At 38.5% G+C, this 23,666-nt stretch overlaps 2 protein-coding genes and 1 long non-coding RNA gene across 4 annotated transcripts in view; 2 read left to right on the forward strand and 1 right to left on the reverse strand.

The window, feature by feature from the left end:
* Positions 1-717: 717 nt before the first annotated feature.
* On the forward strand, positions 718-8,510 carry LOC143644759 (L-lactate dehydrogenase A chain-like). The gene is given in 9 exon segments (XM_077114189.1): positions 718-916; positions 1,150-1,299; positions 2,772-2,889; positions 3,854-4,027; positions 4,507-4,680; positions 5,607-5,724; positions 7,037-7,160; positions 7,764-7,901; positions 7,903-8,510. Coding segments are annotated over 9 exon segments (1,095 nt in total). The 5' UTR covers positions 718-853; the 3' UTR covers positions 7,939-8,510.
* LOC143644764 (uncharacterized) lies at positions 5,057-22,057 on the reverse strand. Its single transcript, XR_013156853.1, has 3 exons — positions 20,957-22,057; positions 6,890-6,925; positions 5,057-5,232 (listed from the first exon to the last, which is right to left on the reverse strand). It is a non-coding gene; the product is annotated as an uncharacterized LOC143644764 (long non-coding RNA).
* A 9-nt stretch (positions 22,058-22,066) lies between these two features.
* Positions 22,067-23,666, forward strand: part of LOC143644756 (L-lactate dehydrogenase C chain) — a 77,862-nt gene continuing 76,262 nt past the window's right edge. Inside the window, exons 1-2 of one of the 2 annotated variants that reach the window (XM_077114177.1) lie at positions 22,067-22,235; positions 22,503-22,637. In XM_077114177.1, the coding sequence (XP_076970292.1) occupies positions 22,512-22,637 (126 nt within the window). In that variant the 5' untranslated portion in view covers positions 22,067-22,235; positions 22,503-22,511. The remainder of the gene's footprint in view (positions 22,236-22,502; positions 22,638-23,666) is intronic. The other variant, XM_077114178.1, reaches the window with a different exon arrangement.

The following is a 23,666-nucleotide window of genomic DNA, read 5'->3' on the forward strand; positions in this document are numbered from 1 at the left end:
AAGACAAGATGAGGTACTTTGAGGATGCAACCTGTGACATGCAGTGTCCAGTGAATGCAGTGCAGTATTGGATTAGCAGAGTTGAAGGCCCGCTCCCTGGGTCTGGAAATCTAGGGTTCCACCAAGTAGCTCTTTAAGGCTCCAGGCCTCAGGACCTCTGCAACTCTTTCGTCACTTTCAGTACCGACAACATTTCCTCATATTGGCCTTACGCCGTTACAACAGGGATCACAGCTGAGGCCACACGAGGTGCCGTTCTCCCAGTTGAGTAACAGGTCCGTTTCCTGGCATTACGACTCTGGCTCTTGGCCGCGCGCCATGCCAGGGAGGCTACCATCCGGGCTTCATGTAGCTAACGTCTGCTTTGGAGCCTGAATCTAACTCCTAGCTCCCTCTGAACCAGAAAGCGGGTCAGTTCCTGATTGACTTGGCCCACGGGCAGTGTTTCAGGGCATCTGCGGGCCAACCCAGTGACTGCCTCATTGGCCAGTCACTGAACCATACTTAGCTTCCGTCTCCAGCCTCCTGAAATGCGAATGGCCACCCAGGTTTCCTAGGGTTAGCTAATTTCCCGGGCCTGAGCGGGGCTAGGTCCGGGCGGCTCCTGCGGATAGATCTGTCCCCGCCCCTCGCTCAGCTCCACCCGGGAAGGGGAGGAGGGAGTAGGCACGCATGCGCAAAGCTCATAGCATACACCCCTTCCTCTGAATTTTACTTTGTGGCAGTTAATGGTACTTCTGGTCTTTGCTTGAGAAGCTTGGCAGGAACTTCGGTGGCTGGGGTAGAGTTGGGTGGGCGGCTCACTGTGATCTTGTCTCAGGAAAGGCTGCCCCACTTGGGGTTAATTGATCAAATGGGTGAGCCTTCCGGAGGCTATACTTACACGGAAACATCGATACTATTTTTCCGTGCCAAGGTGAGCTCTACACCAAAATCCTGACCAGGCCAGACCCTAACATTAGGACTTTTAGCACTCCTTTGGTCAACGTTGGCCCTTTTCCGCCCATTTTTTAGACATCCCATGTGATTTTTTGTGGCACGTAACCCAAGTGGAAATACCAAAAGTGTCTTCAGAACAATTATCGGTTAATAAACAGTTAAAGAGGTTTAAGAGATGCAGTGACAGTGCATCTTTTCTTCACCCCATAGGTTCCTTTCCATTCCAAGTCTAAAATGGCAACTCTCAAGGATCAGCTGATTCAGAATCTTCTTAAAGAAGACCAGACCCCTCAGAATAAGATTACAGTTGTTGGGGTTGGTGCTGTTGGTATGGCCTGTGCCATCAGTATCTTAATGAAGGTGAGTGTTCATTACTCTGGAAGCCAAGGATACCCTGATTTCTGCCCCCTACACAAACTAAGAATTGCATCATCACATTTTACCTAAAAATATTTAGATTCGTGCCCTCATTTAAAGAACTGTACGAGAAACATGTTTGAAACATGATGCTATACCAAAAGGTTATTAGGTTGGAAACCTGTTCCTTGAATCTAATCTGTTGAGCTGTATTAATATGTATGTGTTGCCTACACATAAAAAAGAAGAGATCATGTCTTTAAACAAGATAAAACTTTTTAAAAGTAATTTTGAATTGAAAGCAATACATACTTCTGTTCAAATTAAAATTATATTGAATGGGAAATCTTAAGTCTACCTCCCACTCAGACTCCCATTGCCCCTCCTTAGATAGCAATTTTTGTTACCTATATGGAGCTAAAATTTAATTAGAAAAAGAACTTCTGAATGAAGAACACTTTTTACAATATTCATACATGGTTTATTTTTTAAAATAATTTTTTTTAAATAAAGGTAGCTTATAATGTTAAAATGTTTTAAGCTCAAATTTGGCATTCCTAATAAGGTGAAATGATGAATTTGGTTTCAGATCAGAAATGGACTGAAGTGAGAAAGGACTGCAGGCAGGAATGAGCTACACAGATAACCTTTAATAGGTCAGGTTGCTCTGTGTATGTGTTAGGAGAAGCCACATAATACATCAACCCTTATTCCTTAGTGAGCTGGATCAGAAGCTGATGACATGTTTTCCTCTCCAAGTACTTCTCCCCACACGTTTTAACCTCCTATGGGTTTTTTGGGGGGGGGTGGAGAGGGGGGACAGCCTCTGACTTAGGTGTGAGGGAGAAGAGTAATTGCTAGAACACAATATAGGTCATTTGGGGATAGATCTGCAGGTAGCATGAGCTCTTTGGTGATGAGAGTCTGCATCCCATTTATATTAAAACTGTTGTTGACACTCCTGGTCTTAGAAATGCCCATGAACTTCTGTAGGTTCAACTGCAAGGATATGTTTAATCAAATATTATATAATACACAAATCTACCTTTGTGTAAATCCATCTTTATGTCACTGGTGGTTCATACATGAAAAACTTATAACCAGGGAATGATCCAGGTCTTGATACTGGGCATTACCTATTTAATTAATAACAACCTAAAAATAAGGTATAAAACTGCTTTCAAGAGAGTAAATAGAGGAATTTTGCATATTTGGAAGTTATTCTAATGCCTGCCAACCCAGTGTTCTGCCTGCACACTAAGCTCCAATAGAGAGACAGGTGGAGAGGCAGTGCTTCTTCCTATATATATGGTCATCTGTGAGTCAGCTTTTTAATTAAGGACCGCCCTCTACTTTGAAATTTATCTACTAATAAAGTAGCAGAACTCTCCTATGCCAGAAATATAGAAACTTCATATGCTCTTCTAAAAATCTAGAAGTAGCAATTTCTCATTTAAAAATGTGATGTCTTTTAGGAATTGGCAGATGAACTTGCGCTTGTTGATGTCATAGAAGACAAACTGAAGGGAGAGATGATGGATCTCCAACACGGCAGCCTTTTTCTTAGAACACCAAAAATTGTCTCTGGCAAAGGTAGATGTCAACAAGTATATATTATAGTCTATGCTAGATTTAATTCTGTAGGCTTAAAATTCTGGCTACTCAAAGGTTTTGTGTTTTTGTTTTGTTTTGCTTTTTGTTTTTTTGTGCAGGGTGGCAGAGCTTTGGAACAGTTAGACATTGGTACCTATGGTTATCAAAGTTTCAATTTCTTGTAAATGGTTTTAAATCGAAATCCAAGTTGTCAATGGGGAAAGCGTCTGAATTAGAATGTAATTAAGTAAAGTCCAAAACTTTCTGCCCATATTTAACTACATCACTTCACTTAATCAAATATCCTTACCTGCTTCCGTTTCCTTTCATGCACTAATACAAAGTGAGAGTAGAGTCGTATCCACAGATACTCTTGGCTTGAACTTTTTACTACCAGCCACAAAACCTGGGAATGGACCCAAATAGGGTCTGTTTTGATACTTAAATCATTGGCCAATTATGTGATAGGTGGTATGTGGCTTCTTTAATCTTCATCTCTGGGTTAGCCATCCTGTGCCACAGGGTATCTAGAAGCAAGACATGCTTTTTAGTATAAAGGCTCTTCTGCTTAAAAAAATTTAGCCTGTCCCTGGGCTAATTAAGTAAGAAATAGAAGTATGAAAGTGTAAACATTGAGCATTGAGCTCAGGTACAAAAAATTAGGGGACGTAAATGAGTTGATAGATTATCAAATATAATTCCTTCCACCACCACCACCCCCAAGTTGCATTATACAAAGTCACACATGGCTATAACTAGAATACAAGGAAGCTTTCACATTTCTTTCTCCATTTAAGGGGTCACAATAAGTAAACTCCCAAAACCAGGAGAGGGAGGGCATTTATCTTTCACATACACAAGACACTGATTAAACTATTTAGAAGTTTATGGAACATATTTTTGCAGTTTAGATGAAGTTCTCTTATATAGATCTTAATCTGGTCATTGGTACCTTTTTCTCTAGACTACAGTGTGACTGCAAACTCCAAGCTGGTTATTATCACAGCTGGTGCACGTCAGCAAGAGGGAGAAAGCCGTCTTAATTTGGTACAGCGTAATGTGAACATCTTTAAATTCATCATTCCTAATGTTGTAAAATACAGCCCAAACTGCAAGTTGCTTGTTGTTTCTAATCCAGGTGAGACTTATAATTGCATAAAAGTAGATGAATTTTGGTGAAATTGATAGGTCATGGTATATTTTACATAAACCTGTTTATTATTCTTCATATTTTTCATTTCACTCCTGAGTGGATTTGTGGTATATTTTTGTAAACATTAAATATTAATAGTTAATATTAAAACATTAATAAGGGATATAATTCCTCTGAAAATAATTGGAACTTAGAATTAGTTTCTTGCCTAAGAAGATCTTGGATAAGGAGTGAGTTTATGAGTAATGTTATTCTCTTAATTGATGTACAACTTATTTTCATAAAATTGTTTTTTAATTAATGCATTTTCTATATTATACATAGTATAGAGGCTTAAAAATATTGGCAAAAATATTTATTAGTCATGATCAATGTCAACATCCAGAAAGTCATATATCTTGTATAGTAGTTAATCATAATCTGGTGATTCACCTAGTATTTTGGCTGAAATGTTTTCTTCATAGTGGATATTTTGACCTATGTGGCTTGGAAAATAAGTGGCTTTCCCAAAAACCGTGTTATTGGAAGTGGTTGTAATCTGGATTCAGCCCGGTTCCGTTACCTAATGGGAGAGAGACTGGGAATTCACCCATTAAGCTGTCATGGCTGGGTCCTTGGGGAACATGGAGACTCTAGTGGTAAGTATAAGTTCTCTAGGTTTTTAAAAAGGTGGTATAAGAGGGTTGGCCACGGTGGCTCAGCAGGCAAGAATGCTCTGCCATGCCAGAGGACCCGGGTTTGATTCCCGGTGCCTGCCCATGTAAAAAAAAAAAGAGTGAATTAATCACCTGTTTGCCTCTAACTTCTGGTTTCTTTCCTTTCCCCATTTAAAAATGTATTCAAACTGATCATTAAAAGAAAAAAAAAAAGGTGGTATAAGAATTGAAAGACTGTCATTATTAAATTAGACTAACTTAGATATCCAATCCTCGGTGTAGAATAGTTTACAGAAATCTACCTTTTGATATCATTATATGCTAAGAACTGTTAAGAGCTTAGTTATTTTGCAGGACACTTTATGGCAAGAGAAATAGGGAATGAAATTTCCTTTATTCATTACTTTATTTGTATTGTTTGTAGTTCTTAGGATGACTTCAGGCATTTAATATCACAGCTATTTATTTGTTTATTCATTTGTTTGAATTCTGTACATCAACTTGAATTGTCTGGTCCAGAAAAGGTCAGTCAACCTAAATGGAGGATATGTAAGTTATAGAGAAAATTCAGTCAGTCAAAAAATATAATTTATGTAGTTCTTAGAGTTCCTTGTGCCAAGAAAATTTCTCTAGGATCTCATAATATGTGTTTACATTGCAATACATTGGCTTAAACACCCCAGTAAGTCTAGGAAAATAGGTTAGAATATAATGAAAATTCTAAATTTTATCTAATCTGAACAAATAAAAAATCTACTCTAAAAGTTTAAAGTTCAAGGATTTGAATATTGGTACTCTTCACCATCTACCCGAAGAAGATAACCTTGCCCAGATAAGAAAAAAACAGATAACTGAGCCAGAATTACTACTCTGATGGAAATAAATGTATTGTGCATTATTTCTTTTAGTGCCTGTATGGAGTGGAGTGAATGTTGCTGGGGTCTCCTTGAAAAATTTGCACCCTGATTTAGGCACTGATGCTGATAAGGAACAGTGGAAAGAGGTTCACAAACAGGTGGTTGACAGGTAATAGATTTCATAATTTGATAATACAGTGGATTGAAGTTTATTGTTTTTATTTAAAAGATTAGTATGTTAGTACCATTTGCATCTGAATACTTTGTGTTAGAGAGAAAACCTGTTTTCTTAAGCTTCGATAAAGATAATCCTATGAAATAGTGGTAAAGGTATTAAAGATGATAGTCATTTATTAATGCTACTGTCCTTTTTTTTGCTATAATTCTTAGTTTATAGACTGATAAATCTTTCCGTGCTTATACTATAAACATTATTAAGATAAAAAAGCTGTATTTAAGTCCACTAAATAAGGAAGTCAGTCGTTACTTCAACAGCATATAAGATTCATTCAGAAAGGAATAAGATCTCTTAAATCCAAGTACCTATTATAGTCTTTATGAATAGAAACACAGCTTATTTTATTCAGATTATAAAGTTTTAGGCAATACCTAGATTGATACTAGAAATTGGTACTGGAAAATATTACAACTTGGTGGCATTATTATTATAAAACCATGTGCTCATGTGTGGACCTCATGTCTATAGAATTTAATAATTGATCATAATTCTTAGTTGTGACACATTTTCATGATTGGTCTATCCAAGACCTGCTTGTATGTATTCATTTAATTAACTTTTGAAATTAAAAAATCTGTGAACCTATCAGCCAACATTGGAACTAAAACATTGATAATAGCTGTCAACTAACTACAGTGTTTCTTCAGTTAGAATTATTAGTGTGATGGTGTTAGAAATAAGTGAATACTGTGATCCTCCCTGACCATCCCGTGTGCCCCCCTCCTCTCACTTGAGATAATCCTGAGGCAGACATGCTATATATAGGTAACCTTGGATTTACTTCTTTTAATTAAATATAACATTTTTAAGAACCATCCATTTTGTTGCATGTAGATATAATTCATTTGTTTTGACAGCTATATTATATTCCATTGTGCGAATATATCACAATTTATCCATTCTCCTGTTGAGAGGGCACAGGGCTTGTTGCCACATGTTTGCTATTACTAGCAGTTCTGTTGTGAACATCCTTATACATATATCCTGGTTTACATGTGTAAAGGTTACTATTAGGTATATTATGCAAGTTTGTGGCATCATTTATTATAAAATTTATTCAGGGCATGCCACAGTGGCTCAGTGACAGAGTTCTCACCTGCCATGCCAGAGATCCAGGTTCGATTCCCGGTGCCTACTCATGTAAAAAAAAAAAAAAAAAAAAAAAGGAAAAAAATAACATGTGTTCAGTGAAAACTTTGTTTCTATTTTTCCCTGGCCTTTCCTACTCTTCCCTACTCTACAGTGCTTATGAGGTGATCAAACTGAAAGGTTACACCTCTTGGGCCATTGGGCTGTCTGTGGCAGATTTGGCAGAAAGTATGATGAAGAATCTTAGGCGGGTACATCCAGTCTCTACGATGATTAAGGTAGGTCTATATAATGATAAACTATATTCAAAGACCATTGTTTCTTTTGTTTAAATTCCAAATTGAGGGTTTTTTTAAAGGATTTTCTGAGAAAGGCATTAGATTAGTATAGGCCTTCAATCACTGATTTAAATAATTTCTTTAAGTGAAATAAATTAATGTACCTGCAACTTTGTTTTGGAAAGAAATGCTTGAACGTTAGGATTAGTGTCCACTAGCATTGTATTAGGTACACAGATACTTAATAATTTTGCTGACTGCAAAACTCCTTCATTCAGTTATATGGCAGAGTAGGTAGAAACAGTTTTTTTTCCTTTGGGAAAAATATAAATCATACTCAGGTTACATTTACCAGAGTTATTACATCAAAAATTGGAAAGCAATGAGAAATAGTGGTAGCTCAGATTTTCTTTTAGAATGGAAATCTTGCTATTTTAAGTGGCTTAAAAAAAAAAATCCTGCTTATTCATTACATCATTACTGAAAATCTATATAAGAAGTTTCTACTTAAGTTATATAAGCTTCATAATTGTAGAGAATAAAAGTTGTGGAAGACCCAGAAAGCAAAGGCAAAATGTAATATATTTTTCGTTTTGTCTTCAGGGTCTCTATGGAATAAAAGATGATGTCTTCCTTAGTGTTCCTTGCATCTTGGGACAGAATGGAATCTCAGATGTTGTCAGGGTGACTCTGACTCCTGAAGAAGAGGCCCGTTTGAAGAAGAGTGCAGATACACTTTGGGGGATCCAAAAAGAGCTGCAATTTTAAAGTCTTGTGATGCTGTACTACTTCACTGTCTAGGTTACAACGGGATTTTAGTTGGGGGTTGTGCATGTGTCCTTTTTATCTGATCTTTGATTAAAGCAGTACTATTAAGATGACCTAAGGAAAACATGAATTCTTAAAGTTATAAGTAGGAATGGTTCATAAAACCTTACAGCTATATCCTGATGTCGGAGATGATACTTATCTTGGGTAGTTCCAAACTGGTTAGTTTAAAATAGTTCACCTCTGAGGCACCAGTGCAAATGTTGCACATGCTGCAGTTGCCTTTCAAACCAGAAGAATGCATGATTACTGTGTGTTATATACTTCTTGGTTCCTTTATCCAACATGCCTAGTCCAACTTCTTTCCCCCAATTAATCACATCCTGGACTCCAATGTGTAAATCCAACATTGCATGTCTTGTGCATAACTGTTCTAAAGGATCTTATTTTCTGTACCAAATGTATTAAAGTTGTGTACACTGCCATGTAGTGTAAAAAAAAGTCTACCTATAAACAATGCAACCAACTATCCAAGTGTCATACTATCTAAAACACCAAATAAACCATGAACAGTGACTACTCTGTTAGTTTATCACAGCTGCTATTTTTTCATTACACTATTGGGAGCCATTAGGCTATTCTTGGGTAACACTGTTGATTATTTTAGGGGTACTATTGATTAATGAGTAGACTTTGGTTTAATATGAATTAATATATTAAGGATATGACTAGATAAACTGGTCATGTTGGTACTATTTCCATTAATCAATAGTTTTAATATACTAAGCCACAAGGTACATTAGTGAGATACTTGATAATAGAGGCTCATCATAATTGGTATCCTAAATTCATATAGGTAATATTCTATACACAAATATAAAAATGCTTTTTTGCCAACTGAACATTGTAGGGGACACAGTAGCCTTTGTCCTTTGGAAGAGCATAAAGGTACTTAACAAATTTCAACCAAATAACCCTGGTAATTCTCCATATGAAAAATTTAGATTCCCTTCAAGATATTTCTATAATCATGATCCTGATACACACCTGAAAATCATGCTTCTAGAAGATAACTGGAATAACTCTATTGTTATCACGTCTGCTTCCAGGATCTTTCCCCAAAGTGTTTTTCCTATAAGCTAGTTAAAAGAGAATTAAAGCTCTTTAAAGAAGTATTATGTGCTTCAAATGAGAGAGCACAAGACTGATCTAGGTAGTTCTGATTAATTCTATTATAATAATAATTGCTTTCCTGTAGCCTTTTTTTCTAACACCCTTGCATGCCATTTAAAGTATACAATTGCATGGTTTTTTTTACAGTCACATAGTTGTACAACCATCACTGCTATCTAAACATTTTACCCCCCAAAGAAATCTGTATTTCCATAGCTTTTGTAAACTTGGAGGTACCTTCCGTATTTATATTTATTAATTTCATATATTATTTGATACAACAACATTGATATTGACATGATTGAAAAAAATACTTGAGAGTTATAGATTACAAAGATTACTAATCTTTCATAAATTTTTTATCTTGTAAAGATTCCTTACTTCTGAGAAAGTGTTGCGGGTTTAACTTGTACCTTCCTGCCACAGGCAATGAGTAGGCCACCCCTGCATGAAGCAGGGAATATGGTCTCATTTTAGTTCAGTGACCTTGGGAGTTGGATTAAGCAGGACTTACTCCCATAATCACCCAAACTGCTATTTAATGGAAGAAGCAAACAGATGCTCAGAACATGGCCCTTTCATATTTTCCCCCCACTAAAGCCTATGTTGCCAAAATAAAAATATCAGGACTTTGAAGCCATTGTTTCAATATTCTTTACTGATTGCCTACTATAGGTAGATGTGGGAATATTCAAGAATAAAAGCAAATCTGGGTCTCCCTGTATTTACATCAGGGCAATTAAGTAAATAAAATGTTACATAAGCTTGGGACATGTGAACAGGTGTGGATGAAGTGCCAGTTCTCTTTACCTAGTACAGGAGTAAGTCACCAAGATGACATCTGTCTTGGTTGCCAGAGACCCGAGGCATGTGGAGAGACCAGATTTGGAGGTTACCCAGCCAGCAGCATCTCTCAGCCCTGGAGTAAATGAGGTGCAATGGCTGGGAGTTACTGCGGAAGCATGTACTGTGGTACAGGTCCAACAGCTGCTGCAGTTCCTCTCTGCTGTAGCTTAGGGCACGTGATACGTTGTGAAAAATGCCATAAGAGAAACAGGAGAGATGTAAGGGAAGTGGTGGTAGTTGACATGTTGAGTGGTCAAGGAAAACTAGAAGAAATGCCATTTATGCCCCAAACTGAAGACGAAGAATCAGCCTTATGAAAGACTAGGGGAAAAGTCTTCCAGATAAAGGGAACTACAAAAAGTCCTGAGCTAAGGAAAAGGTGTCCAGAGGCTGGTTGGAGGGGGAATGTGGTAAGAAGAGTGACTTGAGGTAAGGGTGAAGGGGTAAAAGGAGGCCTCCTCGAAGGCCTTCAAGGTTGTGGTAAAAATTGGTATCCTAAGGGTAATGGGAAGCCATCAAAGGTTTAAAGTAGGATTGTTGTGGTAATCAGTACTACCTTAAAAACAAATAGGAGACTGATCAAGATGGCGGCTTAGCAATGTGCGCATTTTAGTTTGTCCTCCAGAACTACTACTAAATAACCAGAAACAGTACAGAACAGCTCCTGGGGCCATGTCAGTGACCAGACACACAGCGTACCTCAGTCTGGACCAGCTGGACTGGCTGTGAGCCCACCTGGAATGGTGAGTTCCCCAAGCAGTGGTGGCTGGGGCCCCTACCCCACAGACTGCTTCCCAGAGGGGAAAGGAAAGAGACTTCACCAGCAGCAGGGGCTGAGCGCAACCAAACGCCAATTGTGGAATTAATTAACAAATTCTGACTACTAAAAATAGGCCCCCAGCTCAGGCGAACCTGGTCAAAGCAGAGGTGGCTCATTTTTGCCCTGGCGCCAAGGAGGCAGGGCTGACGGAAAAAGAAAAAAAAAAAAAAGAAACAGTTTTTGTGGCTGTGTTTCTATAAAGGCTTGACTGCCTTTGGATACAGCAGCAGGACTTCTCAGGCTGCAATACCCCACGCATAGGCAGAAACAAGCTTGTTTGAGGGCTTGTCTGGAGCCTGTGCCTTCCCCAGGGGAGGGGTGAAGCCCAACTCAGGTGGTATCCCTCCCTTAAGGAATTCAGACACCAGGGCTTGGTAATTTGAAGTCATTAAAACCAGCCTACAACCTCTCCTCTGTCTCCACCATGTCCCCAGCAGGGAGAGTCTGCCAAAGTTAGAGGTACCACATCATCTTACACTGGTGGGACCTGAAGGCAGACAAGCACCACATACTGGGCAGGATAAGATAAAGAGAGTGAAGAAACTTCACAGGAAAGTCTTTCAACCTGCTGGGTATCACCCTCAGGGAAAACTGACACAGGTGACTCTTTCCTCCCTATTGACAGGAGGCCAGTTTGGTCTGGGAAAATCTGGCTGGGGTCTATAATAACTGAGTAGACCCTCCTAAGGGTGGGGGGAAAAGGCACCATACAAGCAGGGCAAGAAAGAAGAAAACAAGAACTCAAAAATTCTCCTCTGTTAAGCAAAACCTAAGCTAGAGGTCCAGAAAAAGCTGAACTGAATGTCAAAGAGCAGATAGACAACAATTCATCCAGCAAGAAAACCCTAGGTAAAAGAAGTGAAAGTAATCTCCAGAATAAACTAATTAAGGTAATTAAATGCCTAGATACCAGCAAAAAAAATAACAAATCACACTAGGAAAATTGAAGCTATGGCCCAGTCAAAGGAACAAACCAACAATTCAAATGGCATACAGGAGCTGAAACAATTAATTCAGAATATACGAACAGACATGGAAAACCTCATCAAAAACCAAATCAATGAATTGAGGGAGGATATAAAGAAGGCAAAGAATGAACAAAAAAAGAAATTGAAAGTCTGAAAAAACAAATCACAGAACTTATGGGAATGAAAGGCAAGGTAGAAGAGATGAAAAAAACAATGGAAACCTACAATGGTAGATTTTGAGAGGCAGAAGGTAGGATTAGTGAACTGGAGGATGGATCATCTGAAATATGACAAGAAAAAGAAAATATAAGAAAAAAATGGAAAAATATGAGCAGGGACTCAGGGAATTGAATAACAATTTGAAGCACACGAACATATGTGTTGCGGGTGTCTCAGAGGAGACGAGAAGGGAAAAGGAGGAGAAAAGCTAATGGAAGAAATTATCACTGAAAATTTCCCAACTCTTATGAAAGACTTAAAATTACAGATCCAATAAGTGCAGCATACCCCGAACAGAACAGATCCAAATAGACGTACTCCAAGGCACTTACTAATCAGAATGTCAGAGGTCAAAAAGAAAAAGAGAATCGTGAAAGCAGCATGATAAAAGCAATCCATGATATAAAAGGGAAGCCCAATAAGACTATGCATAGATTTCTCAGCAGAAACTATGAAGGCAAGAAGATGGTGGGGATGATATATTTAAATTACTAAAAGAGAAAAACTGCCAAACAAGAATTCTATATCCAGCAAAACTGTCCTTCAAAAATGAGGGAGAAATTAAAACCTTTTCAGACAAAAAAATCACTGAGAGAATTTGTGACCAAGAGACCGGCTCTGCAAGAAATACTAAAGGAAGCACTGGAGACAGATGTGAAAAGACAGGAGAGAGTGGTGTGGAGAAGAGCGTAGAAAGGAAGACTGAGTAAAGGTAAAAAGAAGGAAAATTAGATATGACATATAAAATCTAAAAGGCAAAATGGTAGAAAGAAACTACTACTCGTACAGTAATAACACTAAATGTTAATGGATTAAACTCCCCAATCAAAAGACATAGACTGGCAGAATGGATTAAAAAACAGGACCCATCTATATGCTAACTACAGGAAACACATCTTAGACCCAAAGAAAAACACAGGTTGAAAATGAAAGGTTGGGAAAAGATATTTCATGCAAATAGCAATCAGAAAAGAGCAGGAATAGCTAAACTAATATCCAACAAATTAGACTTCAAATGTAAAACAGTTAAAAGAGACAAAGAAGGATACTATGTATTAATAAAAGGAACAATTCAGCACAAAGACATAACAATCATAAATATTTATGTACCAAACCAGAATGCTCCAAAATACATGTGGCAAACACTGAAAACACTGAAAAGAGAAATAGACACATCTACCATAATAGTTGGAGATTTCAATTACCCACTCTCATCAATGCACAGAACATCTAGACAGAGGATCAATAAAGAAACAGAGAATTTGAATAATACAATAAATGAGCTAGACTTAACAGACATTTATAGAACATTATACTCCACTACAACAGGATACACCTTTTTCTCAAGTGCTCATGGATCATTCAAAGATAGACCATATACTGGGTCACAAAGCAAGTCTCAATAAATTTAAAAAGATCGAAATCATACAAAACAATTTCTCAGATCATAAAAGAATGAAGTTGGAAATCATTAATAGGCAGAGTGCCAGAAAACTCATAAATATGTGGAGGCTTGTTCTAGTTTGCTAGCTGCTGGAATGCAATATACCAGAAATGGAATGGCTTTTAACAAGGGGAATTTAATGAGTTGCTAGTTTACAGTTCTAAGGCCGAGAAAATGCCCCAATTAAGACAAGTCTATAGAAATGTCCAATCTAAGGCATCCAGGGAAAGATACCTTGGTTCAAGAAGGCTGATGAAGTTCAGGGTTTCTCTCTCAAGTGGAATGGCACATGGTAAGCACAATCAGGGCTTCTCTCTCTCATCTGGAAGGGCACATAGCGAACACAGCATCATCTGCTAGCTTCTTCTCCTGGCTTCCAGTTTCATGAAGCTCCCCGGGAGGCATTTTCTTTCTTCATCTCCAAAGGTCGCTGGCTGGTGGACTCTCTGCTTCGTAGTGTTGCTCTCTCTGAAATCTCTCATTCTCCAATATATTTCTCCTTTTATAGGGCTCCAATAAACCAATCAAGACCCACCCAAATGGGTGGAGACATGTCATCCCCTAATCCAGTTTAACAACCATTCTTGATTAACTCAGATCATCCAGGGAGATGATCTGATTACTGTTTCAAACATACAGTATTGAATAGAGATTATTCTACCTTTATGAAATGATATTTTGATTAAAACATGGCTTTTCGTAGGGGGCATACTTCCTTTCAAACCAGCACATTCTACCCTCTGGCCCCTAAAAAAGACATGTTTTTCCCATATACAAAATACATTAATTGCATAACAATATCAGAAACCTTAAACCTTTCAGTAGCAGTACAAATGAAGTACAAAATTAGCGACAGTATAAAATCTCATCAATCAATTACAGGCATGGTGTCCTAAGGCAAAATTCTCTTCATTTGCTCTGGACCTTTGAAAGCTCATAACAAGTTATTTGCTGCCAACATACAGAGGAGGAACATTCATAGGACACATATACACATTTCCATAGGGAGGAAGGAACACAGGGGTCACTGGACCCATACAGTTTTGAAAACCTGCAAGGCAAAGTCCATTAGATTTCAAAGTCTGAGAGTCAATTATCTTAAGGGCTTTAGAAAGCGGCAGTCCCACCCTTTCTAAGGGCGTACACAGAGGCCTGCCTCTCTCCAAATACAACCTTGGGGGATACTGGGGAGACCACCTTTTTCTCAGCTCCACCGTCTCCAAGCATTGGGGCCGTACCCGGGCTCTCTTTCATCTCCGGGGCACACGCTCAACCCCTCCATATGGTGGCAGCCAGGCTCTCCCCAAACCCCAAGGAATGTGCTTCACCCTCTCCAAGGCCTGAGGCAGCATGACTCTTTCACTACAATGAGGTGGAAGGCCCACCCTCTGCCTTTGGGGCAAACTCACCCTCTCCACCGGCTTGGGTGGGTCCGCTTTCCTGGCCCGAGGCTTCTTGACATCAGACCTCAGCTTCCATGGTTTTGCCTCAAGTTATTTTTCCTCCAATGTGTCCCTTCTCTGAACCCCTCAGTCCAGACTGGCAGTGGCTCAGTTTATACAGGTCCCACTGCACTCTTGTTGGCTTTCTATGCAGTAGTGTTGGAACATGCCCATCAGACATAAGGAGTTTCCACAAATCTTTCCTGGATAATTCCACGTCAGATCCTGACTTTCTCTCAAATGGCTGGCGAACATGGTGTCGTCATCTGCTAGTTTTCTCTCCTGGCTTCTGGTTTCATGAAGCTCCCTGGGAGGCATTTTCCTTCTTTATCTCCAAAGGTTGCTGGCTTGTGGACTCTCTGCATCTCATGGCTACAACGTTATGCAATCTCTGAATCTCTCATTCTCCAAAATATTTCCTCTTTTATAGGGCTCCAATAAACCAATCAAGACCCACCCAAATGGGTGGAGACATGTCGTCCCCTAATCCAGTTTAACAACCATTCTTGACTAAATCACATTATCCAGGGAGATGATCTGATTACAGTTTCAAACATACAGTATTTAATAGAGATTATTCTACCTTATGAAATGATATTTTGATTAAAACATGGCTTTCTTAGGGGGCACACTTCCTTTCAAACCAGCACAAGGCTCAACAACACACTCTTAAACAACCAGTGGGTCAAGGAAGAAATTACAAGAGAAATCAGTAAATATCTCGAGGCAAAAGAAAATGAAAACACAACATATCAAAACTTATGGGACACAGCAAAGGCAGTTCTAAGAGGGAAATATTGCCCTAAATGCCTATATCAAAAAAAAAGACAGAGCAAAAATCAAGGAATTAACTGTCCACTTGGAAGAACTAGAGAAAGAACAGCAAACTAACCCCAAAGCAAGCAAAAGGAAAGAAATAACAAAGATTAGAGCAGAAATAAATGAAATTGAGAAAATCAGTAAAACCAGAAGCTGGTTTTATGAGAAAATCAATAAGATGGATGGACGCTTAGCAAGACTGACAAAAAGAAGAAGAGAGACGAGGCAAAAAAAAAATAAGATCAGAAATGGATGAGGAGACATAACCACTGACCCCACAGAATTAAGGAAGTAATGAGAGGATACTATGAACAACTTTATGCTAATAAATACAACAATGTAGATGAAATGGACAACTTCCTAGAAAGGCATGAACAACCAACCAATCACAAGTAAAGAAATTGAATCAGACATTAAGAAGCTCCCCAAAAAGAAAAGTCCAGGACCCATCGCTTCACATGTGAATTCTACCAAGCATTCCAGAAAGAATTAGTACCAATTCTGCTCAAACTCTTCAAAAAAATTGAAGATGAGGGAAAGCTACCTAACTCATTCTACGAAACCAACATCACCCTCATACCAAAGCCAGACAAAGTTAGTACAAAAAAAGAAAACTACAGACCAATCTCTCTAGCAAATAATAATGTAAAAATCCTCAAAAAATTCTTGCAAATCGAATCCAGCAACACATTAAAAGAATTATACATCACGACCAAGTAGGATTCATCCCAGGTATGCAAGGATGGTTCAACATAAGAAAGCCAATTAATGTAATGTACCATATCAACAAATCAAAGCAGAAAAACCACATGATCATCCCGATTGATGCAGAAAAGGCATTTGACAAAATTCAACATACTTTTCTGCTGAAAACACTTCAAAGGATATGAATAGAAGGGAACTTCCTTAAAACGATAAAGGGAATATATGAAAAACCCACAGCTAACATCATCTTCAATGGGGAAAAACTGAAAACTTTCCCCCTAAAATCAGGAACAAAACAAGGATGTCCATTACCACCACTGTTATTCAACAGTGTGTTGGAAGTTCGAGCCAGAGCAATTAGACAAGAAAAAGAAATACAAGGCATCAAAAATGGAAAGGAAAAAGTAAAACTCTCACTGTTTGAAGATATGATACTATATGTTGAAAACTCCCAAAAATTCACAGCAGAACTACTACAGCTAACAAAAGAGTACAGCAAAGAGGTAGGTTACAAGATCAACACTCAAAAATCTGTAGTGTTTCTATACACTGGTAAGGAACAATCTGAGGGGGAAATCAAGAAACGAATTCCATTTACAATTGCAACCAAAAGAATAAAATATTTAGGAATAAATTTAACTAAAGGGACAAAAGTCCTATACAAAGAAAACTACAAGAAAGTGTTAAAAGAAATCACAGAAGACCTAAATAGATGGAAGGGCATACCGTGTTCATGGACTGGAAGAGTAACTATAGTTAAGATGTCAATTCTACTTAAATTGATATATAGATTCAATGCAATACCAATCAAAATCCCAACAACTTACTTTTCAGAAATAGAAAAACCAATAAACATATTTATCTGGAAGGGCAGGGTGCCCCGAACAGCTAAAAGTATCCTGAGAAAAAAAATGAAGTCGGAGGTCTCATGCTACCTGACTTTAAAGTGTATTATGAAGCTACGGTGGTCAAAATAGCATGGTACTGGCATAAAGATAGATATACTGACCAATGGAATTGAATAGAGTGTTCAGATATAGACTCTATCATCTATGGACAATTGATCTTTGATAAGGCAGTCAAGCCAACTCACCTGGGACAGAACAGTCTCTTAAAAAAATGGTGCCTAGAGAACTGGATATCCATATGCAAAAGAATGAAAGAGGACCCATACCTCACACCCTATACAAAAGTTAACTCAAAATAGATCAAAGACCTAAACATTAGATCTAAGACCATAAAACTGTTAGAAGAAACTGTAGGGTAATATCTTATAAATCTTATACCTGGAGGCGGTTTTATAGACCTTACACCCAAAGCAAGAGCACTGAAAAAATAAATAAATAAATGGGAACTCCTCAAAATTAAACTTTTGTGCATCAAAGAACTTCGTCAAGAAAGTAAAAAGACAGCCTACACAATGGGAGACAATATTTGGAAACGACATATCAGATAAAGGTCTAGTATCCAGAATTTATAAAGAGATTGTTCAACTCAACAACAAAAAGACAGCCAACCCAATTGCAAAGTGGGAAAAAGACTTGAACAGACACTTCTCAGAAGAGGAAATACAAATGGCCAAAAGGCACATGAAGAGATGCTCAACTTCCCTGGCCATTAGAGAAATGCAAACCAAAACCACAATGAGATATCATCTCACACCCTCCAGAATGGCCATTATCAATAAAAAAGAAAATGACAAGTACTGGAGAGGATGTGGAGAAAGAGCACACTTATCCACTGTTGGTGGGAATGTCAAATGGTGCAACTACTGTGGAAGGCAGTTTGGCAGTTCCTCAAAAAGCTGAATATAGAATTGCCATATGACCCGGCAATACCATTACTAGGTATCTACTCAAAGGACATAAGGGCAAGGACACAAACGGACATTTGCACACCAATGTTTACAGCAGCATTATTTACAATTACCAAGAGATGGAAACGACCAAAATGCCCGTCAACAGACAGGTGGCTAAACAAACTGTGGTATATACATACGATGGAGTATTATGCAGCTGTACGACAAAATAAAGTTATGAAGTATGTAACAACATGGATGGACCTTAAGGACATTATGCTGAATGAGATTAGCCAAAAACAAAAGGACAAATACTGTATGGTCTCACTGATATGAACTGACATTAGTGAATAAACTTGGAATATTTCGTTGGTAACAGAGACCATCAGGAGACAGATATAGGGTAAGATATTGGGTAACTGGAGCTGCAGGGATACAGATTGTGCAACAGGACTGAATATAAAAACTCAGAAATGGACAGCACAATACTACCTAACTGTAATACAATTATGTTAAAACACTGAATATGAGATTGACAGAGGAAGGAGGGCTGGGGGCATAAATGAAATCAGAAAGAAAGACAGATGTTAAAGATTGAGATGGTATAATCTAGGAATGCCTAGAGTGTATAATGATAGTGACATTATACATTATAAATGTACAAATTTTAAAAATGTTTTTGCATGAGGAAGAACAAAGGAATGTCATTATTGCAGAGTACTGAAAATAGATGGTAATTAATATTTTAAAATTTCAACTTATGTGTGAGACTAAAGCAAAACATGTTTATTTGGTACAACATCTATATTTTGACTAGTGCACCTCCTAATATGACTTATGTAGATAGCTTGATTGAACACCATAAGTACTTGGAACCTTGGGTAGGACATGAGATTTTGTTGGTTTGTCCAGAGTGATGGTACAAAATTTATATTTTGACTAGTGCATCTCCTAATATAACTTATGTAGATAGCCTGATTGAACAACATAAGTACTTGGAACCTTGGGTAGGACATGAGATTTTGCTGGTTTGTCCAGAGTGATGCGCCGATGAATCCCGGAGTGATTTGATCAGTGAGTGGAAAAGTATTTGCAAAGCCCCCTTCGGGGAATGGTGAGAACGGGGAGAAATTCAACTTCCCCAAGCTGAATTCTTGATATTCTCACAAGCAGTGTGGACAACTAAAGCTATAGGCTGAGCCCACAGTCTTGGGGTTTGTTTATATGAAACTTAACCCCACAAAGGATAGGTCAAGCCTACTTAAAATTAGGCCTAAGAGTCACCCCCAAGAGAGCCTATTTTGTTGCTCAGATGTGGCCTCTCTCTCCAGCCAACATGACGAGCAGTCTCACCACCCTCCCCCATCTACGTGGGACATGACTCCCAGGGGTGCGGACCCTCCTGGCTGTGGACAGAAATCCTAGAATGAGGTGAGACTCAGCATCAAGGGATTGAGAAAAACCCTAGAATGAGAAGAGACCCAACATCAAGGGACTGAGAAAACCTTCTCCAAAATGGGGAAGAGTGAAATGAGAGAAAGTGTCAATGGCTGAGAGATTCCAGACAGAGTTGAGAAGTTATCCTGGAGGTTATTCTAAGCCATTAAGTAGATATCACCTTGTTATTCAACATGTAATGGAAAGGCTGGAGGGAACTGCCTGAAAATGTAGAGCTGTTTCTCAGTAGCCATGTTTCTTTTTTTCAATTAATTTTTAAATTAAAAAAATATATATTACAAGAAAGAAACACATGCTTAATATATGATCATTCCGTTCTACATATATAATCAGTAATTCACAATATCACATAGTTGCAGATTCATCATCATGATCATTTCTTAGAACATTTGCATCAATTCAGAAAAAGAAATAAAAAGACATCAGAAATATAAAACAAAAACAGAAAAAAAAATTATATATACCATACCCCTTACCCCTCCCTTTCATTGATCACTAGCATTTCAAACTAAATTTATTTTAACATTTGTTCCCCCTATTATTTATATTTATTCCATACATTCTACTCATCTGTTGACAAGGTAGATAAAAGGAGCGTCAGACACAAGGTTTTCACCCAGTAGCCATGTTTCTTGATAATGATTGAATAATGATACAGCTCTCACAATGTGACTGTGTGATTTGAAAACCTTGTGTCTGATGCTCCTTTCATCGAGTAGAACATATGGAATAAAAATAAATAATATGGGGAACAAATGTTAAAATAAATTTAGTTTGAAATGCTAGTGATCAGTGAAAGCGAGGGGTAAAGGGTACGGTATGTATAAATTTTTTTTCTGTCTTCATTTTATTTCTTTTTCTGAATACAAGCAAATATTCCAAGGAATGAATACGATGATGAACATGCAACTATGTGATGATATTGTGAATTACTGATTATATATGTAGAACGGAATGATCAAAATAGGAATGTTTGCATTTTCTTTGTGTTTTTTGGTATTTAAAAAATATAAATAAAAAAATAAAAAGACAATAGGAGAGTAAAAAAAAAAACAAATAAAACCCCACTTATACTATCACACAGGAAATGGATTATCCTTTAGGATTCTGAAAAGGGTTCAAATGCAGTGCTGCCTTTAATTTACAAATATTTGGTGTAAATTAAAAGCACCCAGCTCTAGTTTGCTAGCTGCAGAAATGCAATATACCAGAAATGGAATGGCTTTAAAAGGGAGAATTTAATAAGTTACAAGTTCACAGTTCAAAGGCCGAGAAAATGTCCCAATTAAAACAAGTCTACAGAAATGTCCAATCTAAGGCATCCAGGGAAAGATACCTTGGTTCAAGAAGGCAGATGAAGCTCAGGGTTTCTCTCTCAGCTGGAAGGGTACGTGGCAGCTGGAAGGGTACGTGGCGAATCCCAGCTTCCTGAGCTTGTTTCAAGAAATTCCCCAAGGGTGTTTTCCTTCTTCAACTCCAAATGTCTTTGGTGGCATGGGCTCTCCACCCCATGGCTCTGCTCGGCTCTCCTGTAGCTTTCTGTGGACTCTAAAAAGGAATTCTAAAAAGGGACTCTCTCCACAAGATTTCCTCTTTTAAAGGGTTAACAGGTGGGTCACATCTCCATGGAAACAATAAAAAAGATCCCACCCAGCAATACTGAATGAAGATTAAAGGACATGGCTTTTCTGGGGTCCACCACAGATTCAAACCAGCACATTCCACCCTTAAAAAAAACTTAAATTCAGCCTTTCCTTTTCATTACTACCCACTGTTCTCTCAAGACAAATGAAAACGCCAACTATTTCAGCACTCGGTTCTGAGATTACAGAGCTTAAATTAAGAAGAAAAAAAAAGTTCCTGTAAAGAAATAGGTGGGCACCGGCTTTATGTGTGCATCAAACAGTATGTTCCTCAACCTCAGGTTGGTCAATCCCAAACTCACGTTTTAGTGAATTCCTTTTCATCCTGGAGGTCTAGGTCCCTGAAGCATGCTCTCTAAGAGAAGCACGTTAGATCGGTCCAGTCTCACCAATGAGGAACTTCCCAAGCTAGCTGCTCATTCTCAGTCTCGCCTCCAGCACCCACTGTCGCTTCAGGATAATTTGGAAGCAATCCCCTAAGGGCGCTGTTCTCGGCCGGCGTCGCTGATGAGAATGGGACGCGCGCCCAGGAGAGTTTTTCCCTCTGGGAGCCTCAAGCTTGGCTTCTTAGGGGTCGGGGCGCGGGGGCAGTCAGCATAAGCTGACAAATGCAAATGAAACAACACTCCAATATCCGTCTTTTGCACACTCGTAGGGCCAGTCTAGAATTCTTCACATCAATGATACAGCATATCCCCGGAGCCACCAAATGAATCCGCTCGGGTCGAAAGGATGCCACAGGCCTGCCAATGCGCTTGCGCTAGTGCCCGCCGGGGTCGGGGCTTACGTGCTGACGAAGGAGAGCCGTGCGTGGGAGCGTGCGTGCGTGGCGAGCCAGCGAGTGTAACGGTCGCCGCACTTCGCCCTTCAACAGCAGTTGTTGGTTTTTGCCGTTCCGCCGTGGTGCCTCCTTTAAAGGCTTTCGGGCAGACCTTACTGAGTTGCGCTAAGCAAAGCTTTTGTGAGCTACTGGTACTGGGAGGCAAATGGTGGCGGGGTGGGGGTGGAGCAGGAAGAAGTAAAAAACCTGTTGGTGCCTCAATCTCTAGTCCTAACATTACTCCTACTCTCATGCACGAAAATTTCTTTGGCTCCCCCACCTCCACCCTTGACCCCAACTTTTGGCAAACTCAAGAAATAGTTTATGAGATGTTCAGGTTTAGTGAGTTAGTACATCCATAGCTGTGAGTGATTTATTGAGGGAGTTTGACTCCACTGAAATTGCATTATCCCTACTAGGTTCTCAAAATGTCAACTGTCAAGGAGCAGCTTATTGAGAATCTAATTGCGGAAGATAAGATCTCCCAGCGTAAGATCACTATTGTTGGAAGTGGTTCTGTAGGCATGGCTTGTGCTATTAGTATCTTACTGAAGGTAAGTGATAAGCCCATCCTATAGCTGAAAATACTCAGGTAAGCACTTTGATAAGTTCAGGATTGCAAGACTAATCCCTTGATATAGCAAATACGCATCCTCTCATCTGTTTTTGACACAATTTAAGGAAGATTTGGAGTTTACCATGTGTCTGGCATTGCGTATTTTATGGATAAGCTGAAATTTTATCCATAGCACCCCAGAAAGAATCAGGCACTGGGTAACTGAAGGGTGGAGTGAATGGGAATTGAAAACAGGAGCATATTTCCTCCCAAAGATTTCGCATCTAGGCAGTTGACTTTTACCTTTGTGGGGGTGGGGGATGGGGGTGGGGAGATCTTTTACTTTCAGGAAGAATTGAATTAGAAAATTGAAATTTATCCATAGGAAATACATTGAATTATTAATTATATTAATATTATTACTATTATAATATTTTCTATGGGAATTATTCAATAACTTGCCCCCTCGAAAAATAATGGGTGAAAAATATTTCACAGTGGTTTATACTTTTAAAAACTCAAAAAATTTAATTGTAAAAGTATATGCTCATTGTAAAAATAAATAAATTTGGTAAAATAACAATGGAAACCCTTTGATTTTATTCTTTCTATTTTGACAGGTAGCTTTGTTATATTTTTATTTATATCCCTCCGTATTTATACTTATACAACATTTAAGAAAACCCACTAAATAAGAATAAAGGGGAAGAAAAAGGTATAAACCTATAAATAAAAGAAACCAGAAAAGGATACAGCAGTTTGAGAGACATCACCATAATTTTGAAAGATGGTAATCAGATTGTCAAGTGGTAATTGATTTAACAGAGTCAATAAACCTGAGCATAGGAGCTCACAAAAAGGGAAATCCAAGAAGCAAGCAGATTTCAGAGGAAACACCCTAGAAAGAATCAGGCACTAGGTAACTCTGAAGGGTGGAGTGAATGGGATTTGAAAGCAGGAGCCTATTTCCTCCCAAAGATTTCGCATCTAGGCAGTTGACTTTTACCCTTGTGGAGGTGGGGGATGA

The sequence above is a fragment of the Tamandua tetradactyla genome, chromosome 8 (genome assembly GCF_023851605.1).
Source record: "Tamandua tetradactyla isolate mTamTet1 chromosome 8, mTamTet1.pri, whole genome shotgun sequence".
Classification (NCBI taxonomy): Eukaryota; Metazoa; Chordata; class Mammalia; order Pilosa; family Myrmecophagidae; genus Tamandua; species Tamandua tetradactyla.